Source organism: Formica exsecta, unplaced genomic scaffold (genome assembly GCF_003651465.1).
Source record: "Formica exsecta isolate Colony F162 unplaced genomic scaffold, ASM365146v1 scaffold337, whole genome shotgun sequence".
In the NCBI taxonomy this organism is placed as follows: Eukaryota; Metazoa; Arthropoda; class Insecta; order Hymenoptera; family Formicidae; genus Formica; species Formica exsecta.
The window spans coordinates 592,666-612,202 of NW_021850624.1; the positions used below are offsets into that span (position 1 = coordinate 592,666).

At 38.6% G+C, this 19,537-nt stretch overlaps 1 protein-coding gene across 1 annotated transcript in view; it reads left to right on the forward strand.

Annotated features, from left to right (window-relative positions):
• LOC115238421 (ubiquitin carboxyl-terminal hydrolase 48-like) overlaps window positions 1–19,537 on the forward strand; it is a 56,591-nt gene that overhangs the window by 24,680 nt on the left and 12,374 nt on the right. The window contains exons 13-15 of the mRNA XM_029812254.1: window positions 6,262–6,392; window positions 7,120–7,239; window positions 10,136–10,261. Coding sequence (XP_029668114.1) covers window positions 6,262–6,392; window positions 7,120–7,239; window positions 10,136–10,261 — 377 coding nt within the window. The remainder of the gene's footprint in view (window positions 1–6,261; window positions 6,393–7,119; window positions 7,240–10,135; window positions 10,262–19,537) is intronic.

The window sequence follows — 19,537 nt, forward strand, 5'->3', positions numbered from 1 at the left end:
TCCGATTCTTTTGGCACGACAAGGACGATGCCGCCGCCTCGACGACGACATCTGAATTGCAAAGATCTCGTCTCTTCGTTGATCGCCGAAATCGAATAGCCGATATCAAGGTAGCGGACATCGACAAGTCAAATGGAGATGTTTAAGATTAAAGCGACGATTTTTAGGGTAGACATGCAAATGTCAAGCTAATGATTTGTATTCTCATCATTAATAAATGTTTAACGTTAATCGTCAGTAAACGGAGAAAAATTTAAAAAACAATCGCTGGAAATTTGCTGATATATATACAATATATATAATGTTTATTATATCTGCGTTTCTCGCAAGCTTTATTCTATTCATCGAATTATCTCGTTACGATTGTTTTCGGCAATACTTGGAAGAACACGAGGAAGAGCCGAATTACGGACAAACAGACGATTTAGCTTATTTTGAGGGCGCGCTTTGCGGGAGGTCTCGGGTAGGCGCGAAGGGAAGAGGGACGGATTGCTGAGTACAAAAAATAGGGGGTTGCTTTCGGTGACTGATACGGCCCTGACTAACGAGTCCTAGCCGGACGATCGTGCTACTCTTAAAGCCTCCAAGGATCCCCCTTTTCTCGCTCTCTTCCTCTCCCTTCTGCCCGTCGTCTCCCTCGATCGTGAAGGCACATTAGGCACCGTCCAACCTCGTATCAATCACCCGACTACCCCCGATACCGCCTGCTCGCCAGTTGACAGAACCGGAGGTGACGCGATTGAATACCGCCCTCTACGCCTCGTTGCTCCTCCGACCGGCTTGATGACGACGACGATCCCGGAAAACCTAAGCGAAGGGAAAGAAACGTTGCCTCATGCGAGGCGAGGGCCAATCGGTACATAACGTGAGACGTCATACTCGGTTGCGAAATTTAAGTATTTTGATGAGTATACGTTGATTATCTGCAAGTAGATATTTAACGAAGCCAAGTGATGTGCGCTAATTAATTGAAAGGTTTATAATATCTTCCTTTATTTTATTATTCATTCCAAGTACAATACTTGAAGCGAATCTTCTAAATTCTTTTTTATTTTTGCTTTGAATGTCCAATATATTGAAGATAAAAAAAATTTATTTATAAAATAAATTTTCTGGTTTATTTTCTAATATAAATAGTCGTTGAGGACAAATTCCAACATTTGTAGAAAAAAAATTTTTGAATACTATTCACACAGAGAACGAGATTTCTTTTCGAGTTGCGTATCGATAATTGAGCCGTGTCTCCCGCGCGATTATCTTCAGGGAAGCGGCTTTTATACGGCAGGTCGAAATTGATTCTAGAATTGTAGCGGCGTGGCGAGTTGCTGCTCGCTGTTTCGTTTCCCCGAACGTCGCTCGTAAATATCGCTTAGGCGCCATGCGGTGCCACAAATCAGGCGTGTCCGTGGTACGGCACTGGTTGTATCGCAAAACCGATGAGGAACGAGTGAGCGAGAGACTAAGAAAACCGTGTACGCCGAACAGACAGACGAGGAAGGGGTAGAAACCGGCGACGGCGGCAGCGGCGACGGTAGGAAGAGAGACCGGCCTCAAATTAATATTCGGACGGCGATTTAGATTTAGAACACGAATTTGCTGATTAGTTCCCTCCCTGAGAATGCGGTCGCCTACGTTGCAGCGGCCGTCCTTCCATAAACGTGCGGCTACGACGTAGGAGAGGGAGAGATGGACCTGGAGATTCGAGATTTAGTTTCCTGAGGGGGTTGAACTTACCAGGGGTCAAACGATTCAGGAGAGACATTTGTTAACCCCCTGTCCCCACCCTGCGACAAGTGCGCCGGACATGTCTTAATATATACATCCGCTGACCAATGAACATGCTCTTATGAGCCGTGCCGTCGTGCGGTCAAAGTCGTTGCACCGTTAATGGATACCGACTTTCATCCGAAATTTTTTCGTTTCAAAACTTACAACCCTCCGAAACATGCTGCTGTATTAGACAGACAATCAGTCCTTCATCGCTAATTATATTTTTACTCAACAGAGGTAGAGAAAGAATAATTGAATATTTGATTAATAACGATTTGCGATTAATGATTGAACGAAGCAATTCTTACGAGACTATATTCGATTTTATTTTCCTCCGAGTGAGAAAATTATTTCGAACGAGGGTCGAAAATTCATTTTTGGTCAGCGCGATGATTGCATACGTTTTTGTACGATGGTCAATATACAGATAAGAAAAGGGAGGCTTAGTGAAACATTAGCGTGCGGAGAACGAAAAAAAAAAAAAAACAGCGTTTTCGCGTAATCGCGCAGGAAACGAGCAAAGTCGGGCGGGACAAATTTCGCAGGGACGAATTAGCGCATCCTGCTAGGTCTCTCGGAGCGCTCCCCCTCGCTGCCTCTGTTATCCCGAAGGAGATCCCCACTTGTCCGTGAATCTACGGGGGGTCCTTTTCCTCCAGGATTAAATGGAGCGCCTAGATGACCGATGCTCGTTCTCCGGTAGCGGAGTGTGCGAAGCGTGGTGAGAGGACGGGGACGGAGGTTGGGTGGAAAACAAGATAAAACAAGGATAAAGCTCGCTCAGATCCCCTCTTCTTCAACCTTTACTAAGATGTGTCTTCTGATTCTGTCCGAAGGAGACAGAGGACCCTCGATAATCTAGAAATGTCCAATCGTCCACATTGCTTGATTTAAACCGTCGCGTTCTCAAATTCGTTCTCTTTTAATAAACGATATTCACGTTTTAGAAAATTGCATATTTTTGATGTATATTTTAATCGTTATTTCAACGTATGTAAAAAAGGATAAAATATGAAACGATTGAACTAAACTATTGATTCATCTAAAAAAATCTGCGTGATTATTTAATTAAAACTATTATTTTCATTGCATTTATGAATAATTTTCTCTTACACACACAATATATATTATAAATCAATTCTAAGATTACACAAAAGAAAATTTGAGCCCATTATGGCTGATATTTTGTTGCGTGATTTATCGTATTGTCATTCCGAATTTGACGATTACAATGAAGAGACGAAAGATCTTATATCGTTTAATTAACGAATTTGTTGATCGCGAGATTACTCATCTACGAAAATGACGCGTCGCGAGGGTCTCTCTCGATTTTCACGGTACAGAGTGACAATCGTATTTTGCGGATTTTGAGAGAGAGAGAGAGAGAGAGAGAGAAAGAGAGACGCGAGTAAATGCCGCCCTTCCTATTGTGCCGGCTTGGTGTCATCCTGTAAGAGGATTAGATTTCGACTTTGTTGTGGCTCTCCAAGACGTTCGTTAGCGAAATCATTATTATCACGTCGATCTTCCTCGGCTACCGCGATACCGATGCTAGAGGCGTCTATATCAACTCACGTTTGAGAATTTCGTTAATTCTAGCTGCCAATTACCGATGCTTGTTGCCGGGTAAATGTATTTAAAAGATTGGGAGCATTTGACTGAAGGAAAAATGTATTGGTATTTTATTTCTTGCCGCCAAGAAACACACAATTTTTTTTAGATGGATTGACGGTTTGCCGATGGTTTTATATTTTATCATTTTCACGTACCATAAAATAATGATTGAAAATATATTCTATTTTTTTTTTAAATCTATTCTGGCTGCTATTATTTAATAAATTTATTAATGCAGTAAACAAAATAAATTATTATTTTATTAGTAAGAAGTGTTTTAGTTTTGGAAATTCCAAAGAATTCGAAACATATTTGTAGAAGGTTGAATGTTTCTCGTCGTCATAACTGTAAGGGAAACATCAATCTTTCATTCACGAGGTGATCCGGGAGTTATGAATGAAAGTCGTTCAGTTCTTTTAATATAATAGCGAACCTGATGTCTTTCCGCTTAACGTGTTTTCGATTTTGATCGAAGAGTTTTCTCCTGCAGTTTGCGCATTTTTTCATCTTTTCAATAATCATTTTAGGATTAATATCTTTGCGCTTATTGTAAAAAAATCTTAATCTTTTTCTTTTATTTGATTTTAAGAGAACTGATTAAACTGATAAATAAACAATTTCATACTTAATTGTGCACAAATTATACGGGAGGATTCAAATCCCTTGACGATGAATCGTAATATCAACATCTCGTTTTGAGTTAACACCTCGATATTAGCGACCCTATTTCATTTGCGACTCTTTTCCACCCATCCGTTCTGTAACCGCTCGCTCTAAATAATCGTCCTGCCAATTCGAGACTTATTTTGACGTATCCGCAATCACCGTATAATTGCTTTTTCTTGATCGATGAGCAATCAGCCAAAGTGTAATTAGCACAGTGAGACACTTTGTTTCGCTCGTTAATTAGGTGAAGGAAACAAATACTTAAACATATATTAATTAATATATTTATCTAAAAACTCAATCAAAATTTCTCTCACATAATATCTCATATGATTTTTATTAGCTATAATTATTTTTTTCTGTTTCATTATGTCTTTAAAAAAAAGATATATTTTTAAATATAATTTTCTATCTACTTAAATTTCTTGTATTTGTAAAACATAAATATAATCTTTATTTTTAATTAATATTTATATTTTTAATATACAATGCGTATCAATAAGGCTTCTGCTTATGATTATATTATTTTATATATATATTGTGTGACGATAATTTACAATTATATATTTACATATTGGGGATATGATAGCAATTTGATAATCGCATATAACTTTTGTTAAAAGTTTTACTTTGCAGATCCCTCAGGAGATTTTTATACGAGTCCTTTAACCGATCTAAATAAAATCCTTAGGAATCTGACTCTTCGTTGAGTTGCCGAAACTTGTTCCGTCGATATCGCCAAGTTTCGACACTCGTTTATGGTTTGATTGCCCTTCGATGGCACTTTAGGGAAATGGACTAGAGCTCCTCCGTCGCTCTTTAGTCTTGTGCACAACCACTATAGCCTATTGTGTATTATTTGCCAATAAAATCGGCTTATACTGCTTGTTCCTTCAAACGCTCCTAGAAGGCTTTTCGTATATCTGCATAGCACTCCTATGATAAAAAGCCGAGATTACGTGAGCGGAAATGTAATCAATCGTCAATCGTAACTTCACCTCCGCGAGATCGCTCGTCTCGACCGGTTGCATTCGCGACCCTACGAATCTCTCATTAGCTCAAGCTTCTCGTATTTCCGATTAAACTCGATAGCAAACGATCCTATCGCACGGATATCCCCGCACCGGCGGGTAATTAGGAATTCGAAGGGAGGACCTTTGAATTCATTTGGCGTACGGGTCCTTCCGCGTCCTATCCTTCGTTACGGGAAATTAGTTCGCTGCGCGCAATCGTTTTCAATCCACCTCGCGATTCTGTGCTCGCGACGACAGATAAAGATCAACACATTTATTCTTTTCTCATTTTCAGAAATCCTCTCTATCGTTGCGAGAAAGTATATCGAATATGCATTCTGTTTGCGTTAATCTTTTCGACTCGTTAATGGGCAAACAGGCTTCTTACGCCGTTCCCTTATTGGTTCCTACGAGCCGGTAATTAGCGATACGCGGGGGTGGACGAATTCACATTCAGCCGGGGTCACGATTCCCCTTCCCTCGGCGTTTTCCGCCGCTGGAAAACTGTCTGAACATGACGTAACGCTCCGAGAGTCGCTCGGATACGAGCTTTGGACCGGCCGAAGCGCTTTTTGTGCTGTCCGGCCAGCAACAATGGCCGCTTCTTACACCGCCCTGGTCACCGTATATTATTAATTACTGTATTAATCTCACCGGCCGTAAGCAATCTATTATACATGGGATAAGAGCCACCACCGACATCGCCGCACCACCCACTCACCCGCGCGCACCCTCTAACTCGACTTTCTAACTGCCGTTCCGGTCCTCTCTCGACAAGGGCTCGACGAGAGGCCAACGAAATCTGACCCCTGAGGGTGTTAATAGTGGCGTCGCATCGAGCCGCGTCAAGTTAAGTTCCTGCATCGTTACGAAGATCGCGATGATATTTTCTGTGCATTGTAACATTTTCGAATCATCGCGTGCGATTTAATTTAGATCAATGTATTAGTTTGTTAGAGAACTGTATCTTGTATATTAGTGAATTTTTAATTTGCTATATTTTTGCGGATATCTGGATAAATTTTTCAAGTACTTCAATAGAAGACGTTTAAAAAAACTGATAAAGATATAAAGCATAAAAATATTTAAAAACTATTTGACATACGCGATTTAAACTAAAAATAAGAATATTTTCAAAAATATCATTATTTATTTTTAATTATATTATGTATCACGAAAGTGTTTCGTATTGTTCCAGGTTTGTGTGCAGCTTGTATGTTAGCGAGGGTTGAACAAGAACGCCTGGAAAGCTTGAAATACGATAGAGCGACCATCTACATCAAATGCATCGACGATAACGAAGACGCTAAAACGGAAAACGATTCCGAGGTAGTGTAAAAATGCCTTCAATTCATTATTTATTCAATATGTTGATGATCACCAACTTCAATTTACAAAACGATTAATCATGGTCGAAACGACATTTAAAAAATTTGGCATATATTAGCAGATTAATTAGACATCAATTTTATTATATGTGTACACATTTTTAAGAATATGACTTGCAAAATATCGCAAAATTATCACCGTTCAATATACAATATTATTACATTAAAACCGCAGTGTCGCTTGATTTTTTTGTATGGAATATTTTATAGAAATTTAAAAAAATCTTATATATTATATATGTGTATATATACATAAATAAATTATACTGTTTCGTTCAGACGAGCGACAAAGAAATTTTGTTAATGGGTAGACATGCCGAGTCATCGAGTGTTCTAAAAGCAGTCATCTTTTCAGATTAATTCTAACTGATAACGATGAATTGATGCCATCTCACGCACATTTCATAATATAATAAGTATCATTACGTCTCTACTCAAAGTGACTTTAAGAGATCTACTTTCTTTTATGTAGCTCGTTTTTGATTCATGCTAATTTAGGAATAATCGTGTAGAATCGCATTTATCTACATTTTTTTATATTGGACTGAATATTTTAAGTTTTCTAAATAAATAATTATTTTATTTTTTTACAAATATTGTTACAAAAAAAGAAATCATCGATTAGAGAACGTGTTTGTATCCTCAAATGTTTCGAATGTTTGTTATAGGTAGCGGCAAAAAGGCCAAAGATGGAGAACGTACGTCCATCACGAACTAGGAGAAAATTAAAAGGCTCCCATGAACTCAAAGTTTCGTCTGAAATCACGTTAAAAGAACTCAAAGTCATGGTAAGTGTTCTATTAATATAAAAGTTTTATTTAATTATAATATTAATTCTATCACCATCTTTGATCTATTCTCATTACTATCTCATAAAACAGATATAATATATAATGATAAATTAAGTTTTGAATAAACTTCAAAATTCTTTCATCTTAGAAAAAAGAATTATTTGAAATAAATTTAACAAAAAATATTATTAAAAAATAAAATTATTTAGAATAAAATTAAAAAAAAGTAAAATGGATTTAAGAAAAAAATCGAAAGAAGTCTCGATTTATTTTGATTTGTTTTCATTCGTTACCTGCCGAAAATAATCAATTAATTTGCGGCGCAAGTTAATTCTATGGCATGCTCTTGTTGGAACTGAAATGAGAAGATCCGCGCGCCCGAGCGTTTGCCCGAAACCGATAAGCTACTCCTTGTCTCACTATTTCAGTTTGGCTGTTCGTTCTCGGATGGACGAAAGAGTAGTAAAGCGTAGTTATATGGCTGGTTAGCATATGCTCGGGCTCCGGCAGTGTGCTTAAACTATTAAGCGTATTTATATTGCGAGGCCGTAGCCATCTCCTTCCCCTCCGCCTCTTCTTCAACGGAGCCACTGGCAAAAACCCGAAAGAGCATAAACCTCGCGCTAATAACAGGTCTCCAACTTCTCCACTCCACTTCACTCCACTTCGCTCCACTCAACCTTCCATTTGACTCTTTCTCCCTGCTCCATCTCTCTTTATCACCCGTTATCTTTCTCTCTCGCGCGTTACTCCTCTCTATCTATTCACCGTGCTCTCCTTCGGGCACGAATTTTTGTTCGTGCTTCTTCCACCCCGAAGAGCACACGTCCCTTTTTAATACTCGTCCGCGAGAGAGAGACTGTCGGCGTCAATGGAAATACGAGACTGTTTCTTTTTCTCATTCATTGTGTATCTTTCTTTTTTCTGTGTAATTTTGTGTCTTGCGATTTGATTTTGTTCCTCATTTCATTGCAAAAAAGTTGAAAAATATGTAAATTTTATTTTAGTTAAAATCAAACTTTAATTACTATAACATGTAAAAATTACGTCTTATCAAAGAGAATTTATATCAGAAAATTATATATATGTATATATATATGTATTCATTTATTTTATTTTAAAAGTGCACGCATAAAAGGATGTTTTTTTTTTGTTTGAAAAATCTCGCGGCGCGACGGCGTCACGATTCAAGGGTGTCACTGTTCACAGATTGGTTCGCGTTTGACGAAAAATGCGGGCGAGTCATGCCGTACGCTCGTTACTCTTTTTACCATCGGACAAAAAGATTGCCAATAAAAATGTTTGAATTTCATGGTCGAATGCAGTTATATCGCTAGCGAGTAAGCAGCAAATCGGGACAATAGCGGCGCCGCTACTGTTCTTCACCGGTGCACGGGCAATTTTACGCAATCGCGTTTTGTGTAACGCTTATATGGGGAAAGGGAGTTTCTTTAATTTTCTAATATGTTGCATATTTCCAATTCAATTTTTGACACACGTAGACACATGTAGCGTTCGATCGCTTTTGTTGCTTGTTGCTTGTGGTGTAAATGCAATGGCGAGAAAATGTTCTTTACGCAGATAATTCATTCACGGGAGGGAAATTACAGTTAATAAAAACGCGATCGCGCCAAATTTTTCACTGATTAATTGGAAAGCAAGTAATGTATGGAAACAGTTGTACGATTCTGAAAATCGCGATTGCCGAAATATCACGTTATCGGGATATCTCTGTGATAATACATCGCAAATCTCCGATTACGATGCAGCGTGCTCGACGAACGTCAGAATTCATAAAGATCAAAAGTTCCTCAACCTCGGGGCAATTTGGCCTCCCGCCGCTGCTTCGCAACCTTGTTAAACCTACCTCTATTTATCGCGCTCGTTGAGCATCTTCCTTTAACGAGGAAGCCTCGAGGTGAAGTTTCTTTTTTTCTCTTCTCCCCGACCATTTCTTCTCCTTGCTCGCTTTATTCGTCATTTTCTCTCACTTGTATGAAATTCTGCAAACATTTGCCGTATATGAAGATGTAAGCTATGATGTAACACAAATTTATCGGTTTTGCAAACTAAATTAAGTGGCAATAAAAAAAATTCACGGTGTTTATGACTATTTTATCTCGACATTAAATTGATAAGAAAATATTTCCATCATATTTCCAGACTCATACAATGCGAGCGCAAAATCGTTCGTATACTCATAATTATCTTATATACGATGTCTCTTATTAGCTTTCTAGCGCCTTCGCGATGCCTTTCCTCTCGTTCCTCTTGCCAGACTCGACTCGGCTCGGTTTAGTTCGTCTCGACAATCGTAAAACAGAAACCGAGCTACGTGCTCTTGCACCGACGTTGAAGACAAGGCAGCGGCGCAAACTATCCCTTCACGCAACGTTACGCGGGTTCCACAAATTAAGCAATTACCGAGATTTTTATTCAAGCACACTTTTAGAATTTCAAATAAAAGCCCTCCGTTGTTCGCCTCGGTTTTTCTGCAAAATTCGACCGCAAATCGTGCTCTTTTTTTTCTTTGAGTATACATTTAAATGCCTTTTAATATTGCGAATTCCGACTGTTTTATGAAAAAAGAGTCATTGATTTCTTGACAAAAAACCGCATTTGCTTTTTAGAAAATATAATTAATTGTATAAGATATTAATTGCAGTCAGAAAATATCTCTCTGTGCATAAATATTTCGATTTGAAACGGCACTATAAAAAATGTAAAAATAATATGAAAATAGTACGTAGAATAATATTATATTGTATCAAAAACTTTTTAATTACAGACAACTATTTTTGTCAAGAAAATGATGAGATATTAATTACCGTTTTATTGAATTGTTTGTTTAGAAGATAAAATAAAGATAAATTCTATTTTTTTTTTTTTTTAGACGATGCAGATTTGTGGTGCTGGACCATACGACCAACATATAATGTTAGGAGAACACGAGCTCACCGATCATAGTCAGAGTCTGGCGTCACTCGGAATATTTCCTGGAACGCTACTTACGTTAAAGGTAAGGCTCAATTTGAATTTTATGTTCATCTATCTATTTAGATAAAATAATCGAAATTTTTTGAGAAAAAAAAATGAAACCGAAAAACAGTAAAAAAAAAAATTAATAATGCATAACAACTTATCTGTCGAAATGACAGAAATTGAATCGGAAACTTTTTAAATCTTTCACAAAATTAGACTTCGTGTCGGATACATATTTATAAGAATTCGCGAACATACGTATCTTTTTATGTAAAGATATAATATATCCTTTACGAGATTAATTGAGCATACACTCTTATGAAGCTTACATTAGCATAAATCTACTTTCACATGCAATACATGCATTCATACAAGGATTCTCGCTAGAAGTACTTAAGATTCTACGCTCTCTCTTTCTCGATAATGTTTTACGATTCATCCGGCGCGGTCTCTCGATGGTTCGCAGTGACGTCTTAATTGTCGTTACAACGATACGTTTGTTCTGCCCGAGCAGCAGACAGTGACAAACAGATGCAATTTAGATTTAAGATCTAGCCCACTGTTTCCCTTAAGTTCGAGACAATGGATAAGTAACCGAGACCGGCAATGGCCCCAGATAACGACGCCAAGAGCGGCGTTTTCGTGCCGGGATTAACCGAAAATGCCTTATTTGAGATTAGAAGTGTTAATTGCACCTTTCTAGTCGGGATTCTGGAGTCGTAGAAATCGAGGTTTGTGTCTTAGGAAAAGTTTAGAGATCTCGATAAATAATTTGCTATACTAATTCCGCCGATATATAAGCAAAATTAAATGTTATTATTTACATTTAAAATAATAAGCGCGAATAAATATTATTCGCGTTCTTTAAATTATAAATGAAGAAAATTTACTTTTTATAATCTATAGAGAATCGATTAATGTTATCATTAATTTATTTGTAACTCTTATCAGTCGATGCCGAGTGCATCTTATTTGAATTATTCGCGAAGTATGCGATAATGATATCTATACGTTTATTCATGTGTCACGTTGTTCTCGCATTCTTTATGCGGAAGATTGTCCAACCCTCGCGAGGTTTTTGTTGAAAGCAGCCGTCTGCGGAACGGCGTCGCGGAGAAAAATTCTGTTCACTTGGTACTCTCTCGTTTGGCGGAATAATTCTAGGATTCCAACACATTCCTCGGTTCACAGTCGACTGATTTTATGAAAGCGACCAGTAAGCTAAGCCAGTGAACGCACGCTCTCTGCATCAGGGACAGAGTCTCAAAACCGTTAGCCCAAGTCGCGCTATTCTATGTTCGGAAAGAACAAAGTGAGAGAGAGAGAGAGAGAGGAAAAGGAGATGTGGCCTCCACTGGACTGGTTGACTGGTTGCGGTTGCACTAGCTGCGAATATTCTATATAATTGCTATCTTGCCTCGGAGAATCCAGTTTAGTCAACCTAACAACGTTTCTACCGATTGAAACGCTTCGATAGGTTTTGCGGTTTGTAGAAAAATTTCTTTCATAACATTCGTATGCGTTGATTTTCGTCGACGTGACAAATTTTTATGATAAACGACTTCATCATCGTGTCCTTCAAATACGCGATTCAAATTCTGTCGAATCAGAGTGGTAATAAAATATATCTAACATTTTCGTTCTACGTCTTGTTCTCATAAGATTTTATATCTTTATTTCGCGATCGATCTAAAATTTTGTATCGCCGCAGTATGAGACAATACGGAACTATTGATTCTCGGCATATAACGACGGTGGTAAATCCTTTTTAAGGCACTCTAGTTGCTTTTAACTATCGTAACTATAACGTGACTGAAAAGTACATGACGGGCAGATAATTATTTGCGATTAGGCGAATAACCGTGGGCCGGCTCCCAACATGCACAAGAAGCTCCTCGAGAACGAGATTGTTTCGCGAAATCTGCTGTCGTAAAATCTGCTCGTTCACCGGACGACGAACTTAATGCGGTTCAAAAGCATAATTTATATCGCGTAAAATGGAATTAGGCAATCATCGGTAGTCTTTCCGTGTTTAAAAGACTGCTACGTTTTCATTAAACAATAATTACGTTCCCTGAAATTTCCGCTTGACGTTACTTGAATTTTGAAACGTGTTTCCGTGATATCGATTTAATAAAAGATATAATTTAATAAAAATATTTTCCAGAAACACTGTTTATATAAAAATTAGTTTTCTATATTTAGATTAATTTTTCCCTTTTAAAGGAGTTTAAAAAAAATAAATTCAGAAAGTGCGGCAAATGAAATCAATCTCTTTTACTTTTCTTATATATTGTATATATACTCGTGATATCAGACAGTGTCGGAGAATTGTCAAGATATTCTATCCGCGGCGGATAGAACGGATTAAAGCGTTTCAGGCAAGGTTAGTCCTTGATTTTGCTACCGGTCCAGTATCGTGGGGCACGCACAATGATCAGGATGACTTGCGACGTAGATCGGTGATTGAGTGTCTCGCGAGATATCAGCTACCGCTCCGTCATCGTCCGTGCAATAATTCAAGGTCGTCGGAGTACAAAGTTAATATATCTTGCTACGTATCTACATTATATCACTATCTTTTCTTTTTTTTTTTCGCTGATCCGGTCGACCGAAGGAGATCAACGACATTACGTCGCGCGAGGTCGATCGTCTCTCTTTTCTTTTATGTCACTTTCGCTCCCTACTATTCCCTACCTTTCCACCATCCAGTTTGTTTGTGCGCTTTTATGAGCACGTTACACGTCATGATTAATCGATCCTTCTTCGTTGCAGATGAATCCTCTTCCAAGTAGTTATTGTACTGCGTTTGATTTATACGTGTACTAAAAATGTTGCAGCTTCCGAAGTTTAACTTCTCGATGGAAGCAGGGGTCGCATTTTTATTTAATACACAATTCGTGTATATTTTTTAAATAGAGGAAGAATAAGTCATAATTATGTTACAAAACATATTAAAGATAATGATATTAAACATATTAATGGGGACATGCATTTAGCGCGCTTTGATCAAATAAACGTGATAATCAACGTGGATCGAGGACAAGGACAATAAAGGCGATAAAGAATAGCAACAAAGTTGTGCACAATGTCGGACGGCTAGGCTGTTTTTGATTCATCCTTAATTTTTCCCCGATTTTTTTGCAATTCCTTCTCAGACTGCTCTTCATGGCTGATCGACCGGGGTCTTTAGAGTCGGTCGCTCGAGTCTCCAACGGGCGGCACCCGCGTTTGATGTCGTGTGACGAATGTCCGCGTTGGACGCGCTCGCCTTCCTCCTCTTCCTCCCTCCTTCTCTGCTCACCCTCTTCCTCCTCCTCCTCCTCCTCCTCTTCCTCTCCCCGTTTCTATGTTCCTCTTTCTTTCGTACCCGGTGTTTCGCTCTCGCGTCTCTCTTTCTCCTTTCCATTCTGCGATCCTTCGTCGCGCTTCATCCCGCTTTCTCGCACAAGAGAGAATCCCGTATGACGGAGGACTCGGTTGAGACGATCTTCAAGAGCGCCAACAGAAAATTGGAAACATCCGATAGGGCCGCTACTGCCGCGGCCACGATAAAAAGGTACGTGCCGCCGTCGGAACCGGCCCGCAAAATATGCCGATCCGTCGTGGATCCACGCGGAACAGTCATGCGGTTCAGGTCCTATGCACCTCGCAAACCTCGTGATTTCGCAATTTTGTACCTGCTAATGCTCGATATTTCTCATTTTAATTCGTTTTTAAATCTACTAATTTTAAACGTTGAGTGTTTCTTTAATTAATTTCTCATCTAAATCTTTGCACAGTAAAGAAAAAAATAACATAAAAATTTTTTAAAGGCTTTGGAATGTAATGAGTAAAAATGTGTGAATCTAAACAACAAGTATATTCACTAGTAAGTAATGATTAATAAGTCAATGAAGATCTTTTTTCAACCAGCTCTCTTAGTAATAATATCTTTTATTACACTTTTATTATCAACAATACTCCTCATTGTATGCATTTTCATTACTTTATCTATAGCTTTCGGCACTTCTATCATACATTTTTTGCGTTGATTCTTTTGCAAGCGAAAGTCAGAAAATGGATACGTATGTTATCTTTATTTTTTTCTATCTACTGTATCCTGCCAATAAGGACGAGGATCCCGTTTAGATGGAAAATTAAAGCAAGATCATGAACGACAGTAAATGTGCTCTTTCGTGCAGATAATGGCGACAATTATCCGCGTCGGTAAACTCGGCATTAAAATCAAATCATAACAACCAGTCCTGACTGGCCGAAAAGTTACTTCCTGAATTAGTGCTCTTCGGTTTTCAAGATCCATAAATCTTTATCGAGCCTTCCTATATAAACCGTAAAGTATCCTACGCAATATAATAATAACGCTAGATGCATTTTATCTTAATAATTCTCTTGTGGGATTATACTTTTATTATATATTCTTGAAGAAATACATATTTGGAAATAAAGAAACATTAAAGTAAAAGAATAAGAAAAGATTTAACAATAAGATTTTTTTTTCTACGCGTGAAAATTTTATAAAATTTGACATTTAATATAAAATTAATACGAATATTATCTTTTCTACAGAAAACAATCTAAGTATGTTTAAAGTCACTAAAGAGGTGAGAAATAAATGTCTTGAAAAGTTTTAATAACGTACTATTAGCATCCTTTTCGTATAGTAAATTTTACGCTAATAAATGACGAGACTAACGGGCTTGTAATTTTTCGCTTTAAATTGATAAAAAATTATCATTTTTCTTTGCATCGACTTATCGGAAAATTACATTATTGCGTTTAGGAAGAAATTTATCGATTCAAAATTAAAAAAAAAAAAAACAAAAAAAATATGTGTGAACAACTATGAAAAAAGTTTGCGATCGGATTTAAATGATTGTCCGGTTACGATGACATCGACAAGGACATCGAGATATTACAACGTTACATTAGCGGTCATTATCGTCGGCACTTTTTTTTTCATCGCCGAAAGACCGGTAGCTAGAGGTCAGTAGCCGGAACACTGTAATTATCGCCCCTAATTATCGATGCCTCCGAAGATAAGATCGAAGAAAGGGCAGCCGAAAGAGTCCTTCGAAAGGACTCGGTTGCCCCTTTTTCGCGTTAGGGTGATCGCGGCGTCTCATCCAGCGTGGTGTGGACCCTCTCAGAAATAAATCAATTAAGCCGATGCAGGCTTAAAAGGCATCGTCATCGTCATCGATTTTGCTCCTGAATGTGTTGAAAATAATCGAGGCGGATTCTACGGAATTTCGAGCGAATTAAACCTTCTCCTCGAGTAGAGAAACTTTAACGGAGAACGGAACAGTTAATCGCATTTACATTTGAGACATTAGTTACGATAATTATAGCGAATCGTGCTTTATTTGTGCTTATATTATTTCATGCTACTTTGCTTAAACACAATTTTACTTGAGACGTTTCGTGATTTTACTTAGTAAAAACGTAATATAATTAGCGTGAATTTAGCATCTCATTCGCATATCGTGCAACAATCTCTATTTCGCACTTAATATCGTTATGTTTTCTTGCGTCGATCACCGATCCTGCTAACGGTGCGAGGCGATGAGAGAGTGGACCGCGCGTCATTCGACGACAGGTGATACATGCCATGATACCGGCAAGAAAGTGTGGCTCAAGAGACGTTGAAGAATGAAACGGTACAAGAAGTTCGCTATCGGCTTCTTCATTATCGGTGTAACGTTAGATATCGCGCGCGAATCATTTATTATTAATAGTTAATATTTTATTACGGATACTTATATATATTTAAAAGAAAAGCAAGTATAGAGATATTGAAAATGATATCGAAATTTCCGTAACGTGACTTTCTATCGTTATTATTCTGAAATTAAATCGTGATGAAAGGTGTTAAAACGCGTGACAAGGTGAAAACGGAGCAGCCTGTATCTGAGAGAATCTATCCCCAGCAGTAATTCACATATTTCTTCTCGGCGAAAAATACGAACGAGATGCAACGATTTGCTCGCTCGGACTTCTCCAGAATTCCGGCTCCTCCATGAATTTTTCGGGATGCTGCCCAATTCCCAGCTGCGTCCTATATGAGATTCGTCCCTGGCATACGAGATTTTTTTCGTTCCGTTCTCCCCTTAGGCTACGTTTTTTTTTTCGCTCGCTCCGTTTCGGTCACTCGCGATTCTCGCCTCTCCTAGGCGAGCCTAAGTTAATATTAATGGGGATATTTATGGCGTTGGGTCAACGGCGGTCGCGGACGCCAGTACGCTTAGAGAGCCACTGATAAAAGGAAATCTGAAAATGCTATGATTTATGAGCCTGATTTCTCCACCTCTCTCTCTCCTTTTCCCCCTTCCCGATGTCTCTCGTATCGAGCTCCCTTAAACGCTGAATAAGTTATGGTTGCAGCGAGAGGGTGAGATGCTGCATTCTTTGCATCGTATTACACGCCCTTTTCCGACGTCTTGCGGATTCGTATACAGTAAAATTGTGTGTTCTGAATAAAGGTGCTTCGGGTAAAAATATATAAAACATATTTTGGTGGAAATTCCTATACTTAACAGCGATAAAATGTATCGTTGTGTGCGTGTTTCGATTATATTTGTTTCACTAATCGTAATTATAGTAATGATGTCAATTAAATTTACGGCGGTATCAAGAAAAAAAGTATCTAACATAAGAACATAGACTCGGAACAGAAGTGTCAGTTTAAAGCACGCCCAAGGCCGATTCCCGTGTAACGTGTGTCGTGTATCCTGTTCACTTAACCCTTTCGCCCTCGCAGCGGTAACAACTAAGCTTCTGTTTGTTGATACTAACGGCTCGCCTCAGCCGGCCAATCCACCGCGTTGGCGGGTTTAGCTTTCGGCTTCTCGGTGGCCTCTGCTTCTCTTCGCCAGCCGTCCTTCTCGATATGTCTTTCCCCCCCTCTTCCTCTCTGTATCTCATCTCATCTCGTCTCGTCCCGTCTCGTCGCAGATGACGCGAGGAAGAGCTACTCTTTTCGCGGAGAGACATGTGGCGGCTCCTGAACGAGGGCCGCCGCCAGAAAGAGAGCGCACTTTATTACGTCGCTCTCAAAGTATTTCGTTCTCGACGTTCTATGAATTCCGTATATTCTCCAGTAGTTTAATTAATGGAATTTCCGTAAATATTTTTGGGTCTCAACTTTTTCGCAAAAAAAAAAAAAAACGAAAACATTAATTATCTCTTATAAAATATTTAATTCTCATTTTATTCGCTATAAAATATGTTCAATTTTTTTTTTAACTTTTTTATACTTAAATTCTGGAATGAGAAAAGTTGAATGGTCGCTAGCTGCAATCGTGAGATTATTATCATTTATAAGATTAATCGAAGCAGATCGAAATGGCGGAGGAATGAGACCTGGTTATCCGAACTTCCGTGGAAACTTTCCTTTATCGCATTCAGAGCGTGGAGTTATGGAGAGATATTTATGGACGCGTACACGTTTTCCCACATACGCTCGGTTCTATGTTTGGCCGCGCTGTTAACCCTGAATTTCGCTGCTCCCTCCTTATGCCGTACGCACTTGCGAACCGTGCGGTATGCCAGCCTCTACAGGTTGCTCTTTCGAACAAGTGGTCTTGGGTGCGTGCCGATAATACCAGACACGTGGATCTCGTTAATCTTGGTCGCGCGGATTCTTCAAAGCTCTTACGGTACGAATCGAAAGGGTTTCCGCGGCGAAACGAATGTCTTTTTGACAATGCACAGTATATATCTTAGTTAAGTTTAATCGTTGATACGCGTTTTTCCCATAAAATCGTTATTTTATTGTTCAAATCAATTAGGAAATAATAATCATTTTTGATAATTCTATATCATGAATCGAATAACGATTAGACAAGAAAGATTAATAGAATATTTAAAAAAAAATTTTTAATATCAGGCATTTGTGTTATGTGAAGATATTAATATTTAAAATAATTCTCAAATTATTTTAAATTTTACATGTGTTTGTTTAATATAAATGCCGTGATATATACTAAAACATTACGCGATAATTAATTATTAATATTGAAAAATTTATATGTAAGCGAAGAGAGAATAAAATTTTAAATTCAATATGTGTTCGAATGAGCAGATAAATGGTATGCGAAGACGTTTCGCTATCGTAGATGATGTGGAAAGTGACTGGTCACTGCAAAGTTGACCGGACAATCCATTCCAACAGCATGTATCGCTTTTCGAATCGCGGAAGGCTGCCTCACGAGAGAAGGAAGATTTGTTCCCTAATGTAGTCACTGAGCCTCGGGGACGGCTCGACGACTCGGTAGGGTTTGCAAGTAGGCGTCTAGAAAGTGAGTAATGCTCACGACAAACGCAGCCCCCCATGAGGTCTAGCACGTCACGAGAGAAAGAGAGGCAGTGAGCTTGACATAAGCGAGACGGAGAGAGGGAGAGGAAGAGAAAGAGAAGGAGAGACGAGCTCTCCGTAGGGGTTGGCCCGACAGAAGATCCCTGCAGATAGGGTGCTAAGCGACACGCTAAGACCACCCTGGACTATCCGAGCGTTTCCTCGAGGGGTGATTCCGCCGTTCCACTCTGCTTCTGCCGCCTTCGTCTCCCGTTCGTGGCCACGGGACTAAATCGCGCTCGCGATCTCTAACGCTCTGCAATTTGCCAGTTCTCCTCCCCTTCTGCGTTACTACTGCGAGCGAAAGGATATCTTATCGCGGGGAAAAACGGATCTGCCGTTGTTACGATCGATGTGTGCAACCAACAAATAGTAAATACATTTTCGTATTTAAAGAATTGATACTTTGATAGGAAGCATAACTCTTATATTTATTATAAAACGTATATAAGTTCATCGAAATTGCAGAGATAATAAATGTTTGGACAATTTCTTTTTTATTTATTTATTTATTTATAGAGGATCTCTGTCTGAATTAATTATAAATATCACAAGAGAGAAATAGAATATTTAATCTCGTATCTTTATCACTTTTGATGTCATAATTTGAGATAACTTTTCGAGAGATATTGAGAGATATTATATTTTAAATATATATATAAAAAATATTTTATTATTGTACAATTTTTTTACTTCGCGCATATTTGACACTTACTCGTTCGATGAGAGTCATCGTGCAATATGTGGTTCAATTTTGTCTATATCGTCGTTAAAGAAGCGCAGCAACGACGGCAAAGAGGACGGTGTGTCCGTGATGAAGGCGGTCTTTGTCCCTGGCGGAAGCCAGAGTCCGTTCTTTATGAACGATGTGGCCTAAAGTGCCGCGTTCGCGACGGTTTATTCGCCCAATCGACGGCATATCTTCTCCCGTGTTTTGTAGTTTAGATATCCGTATTA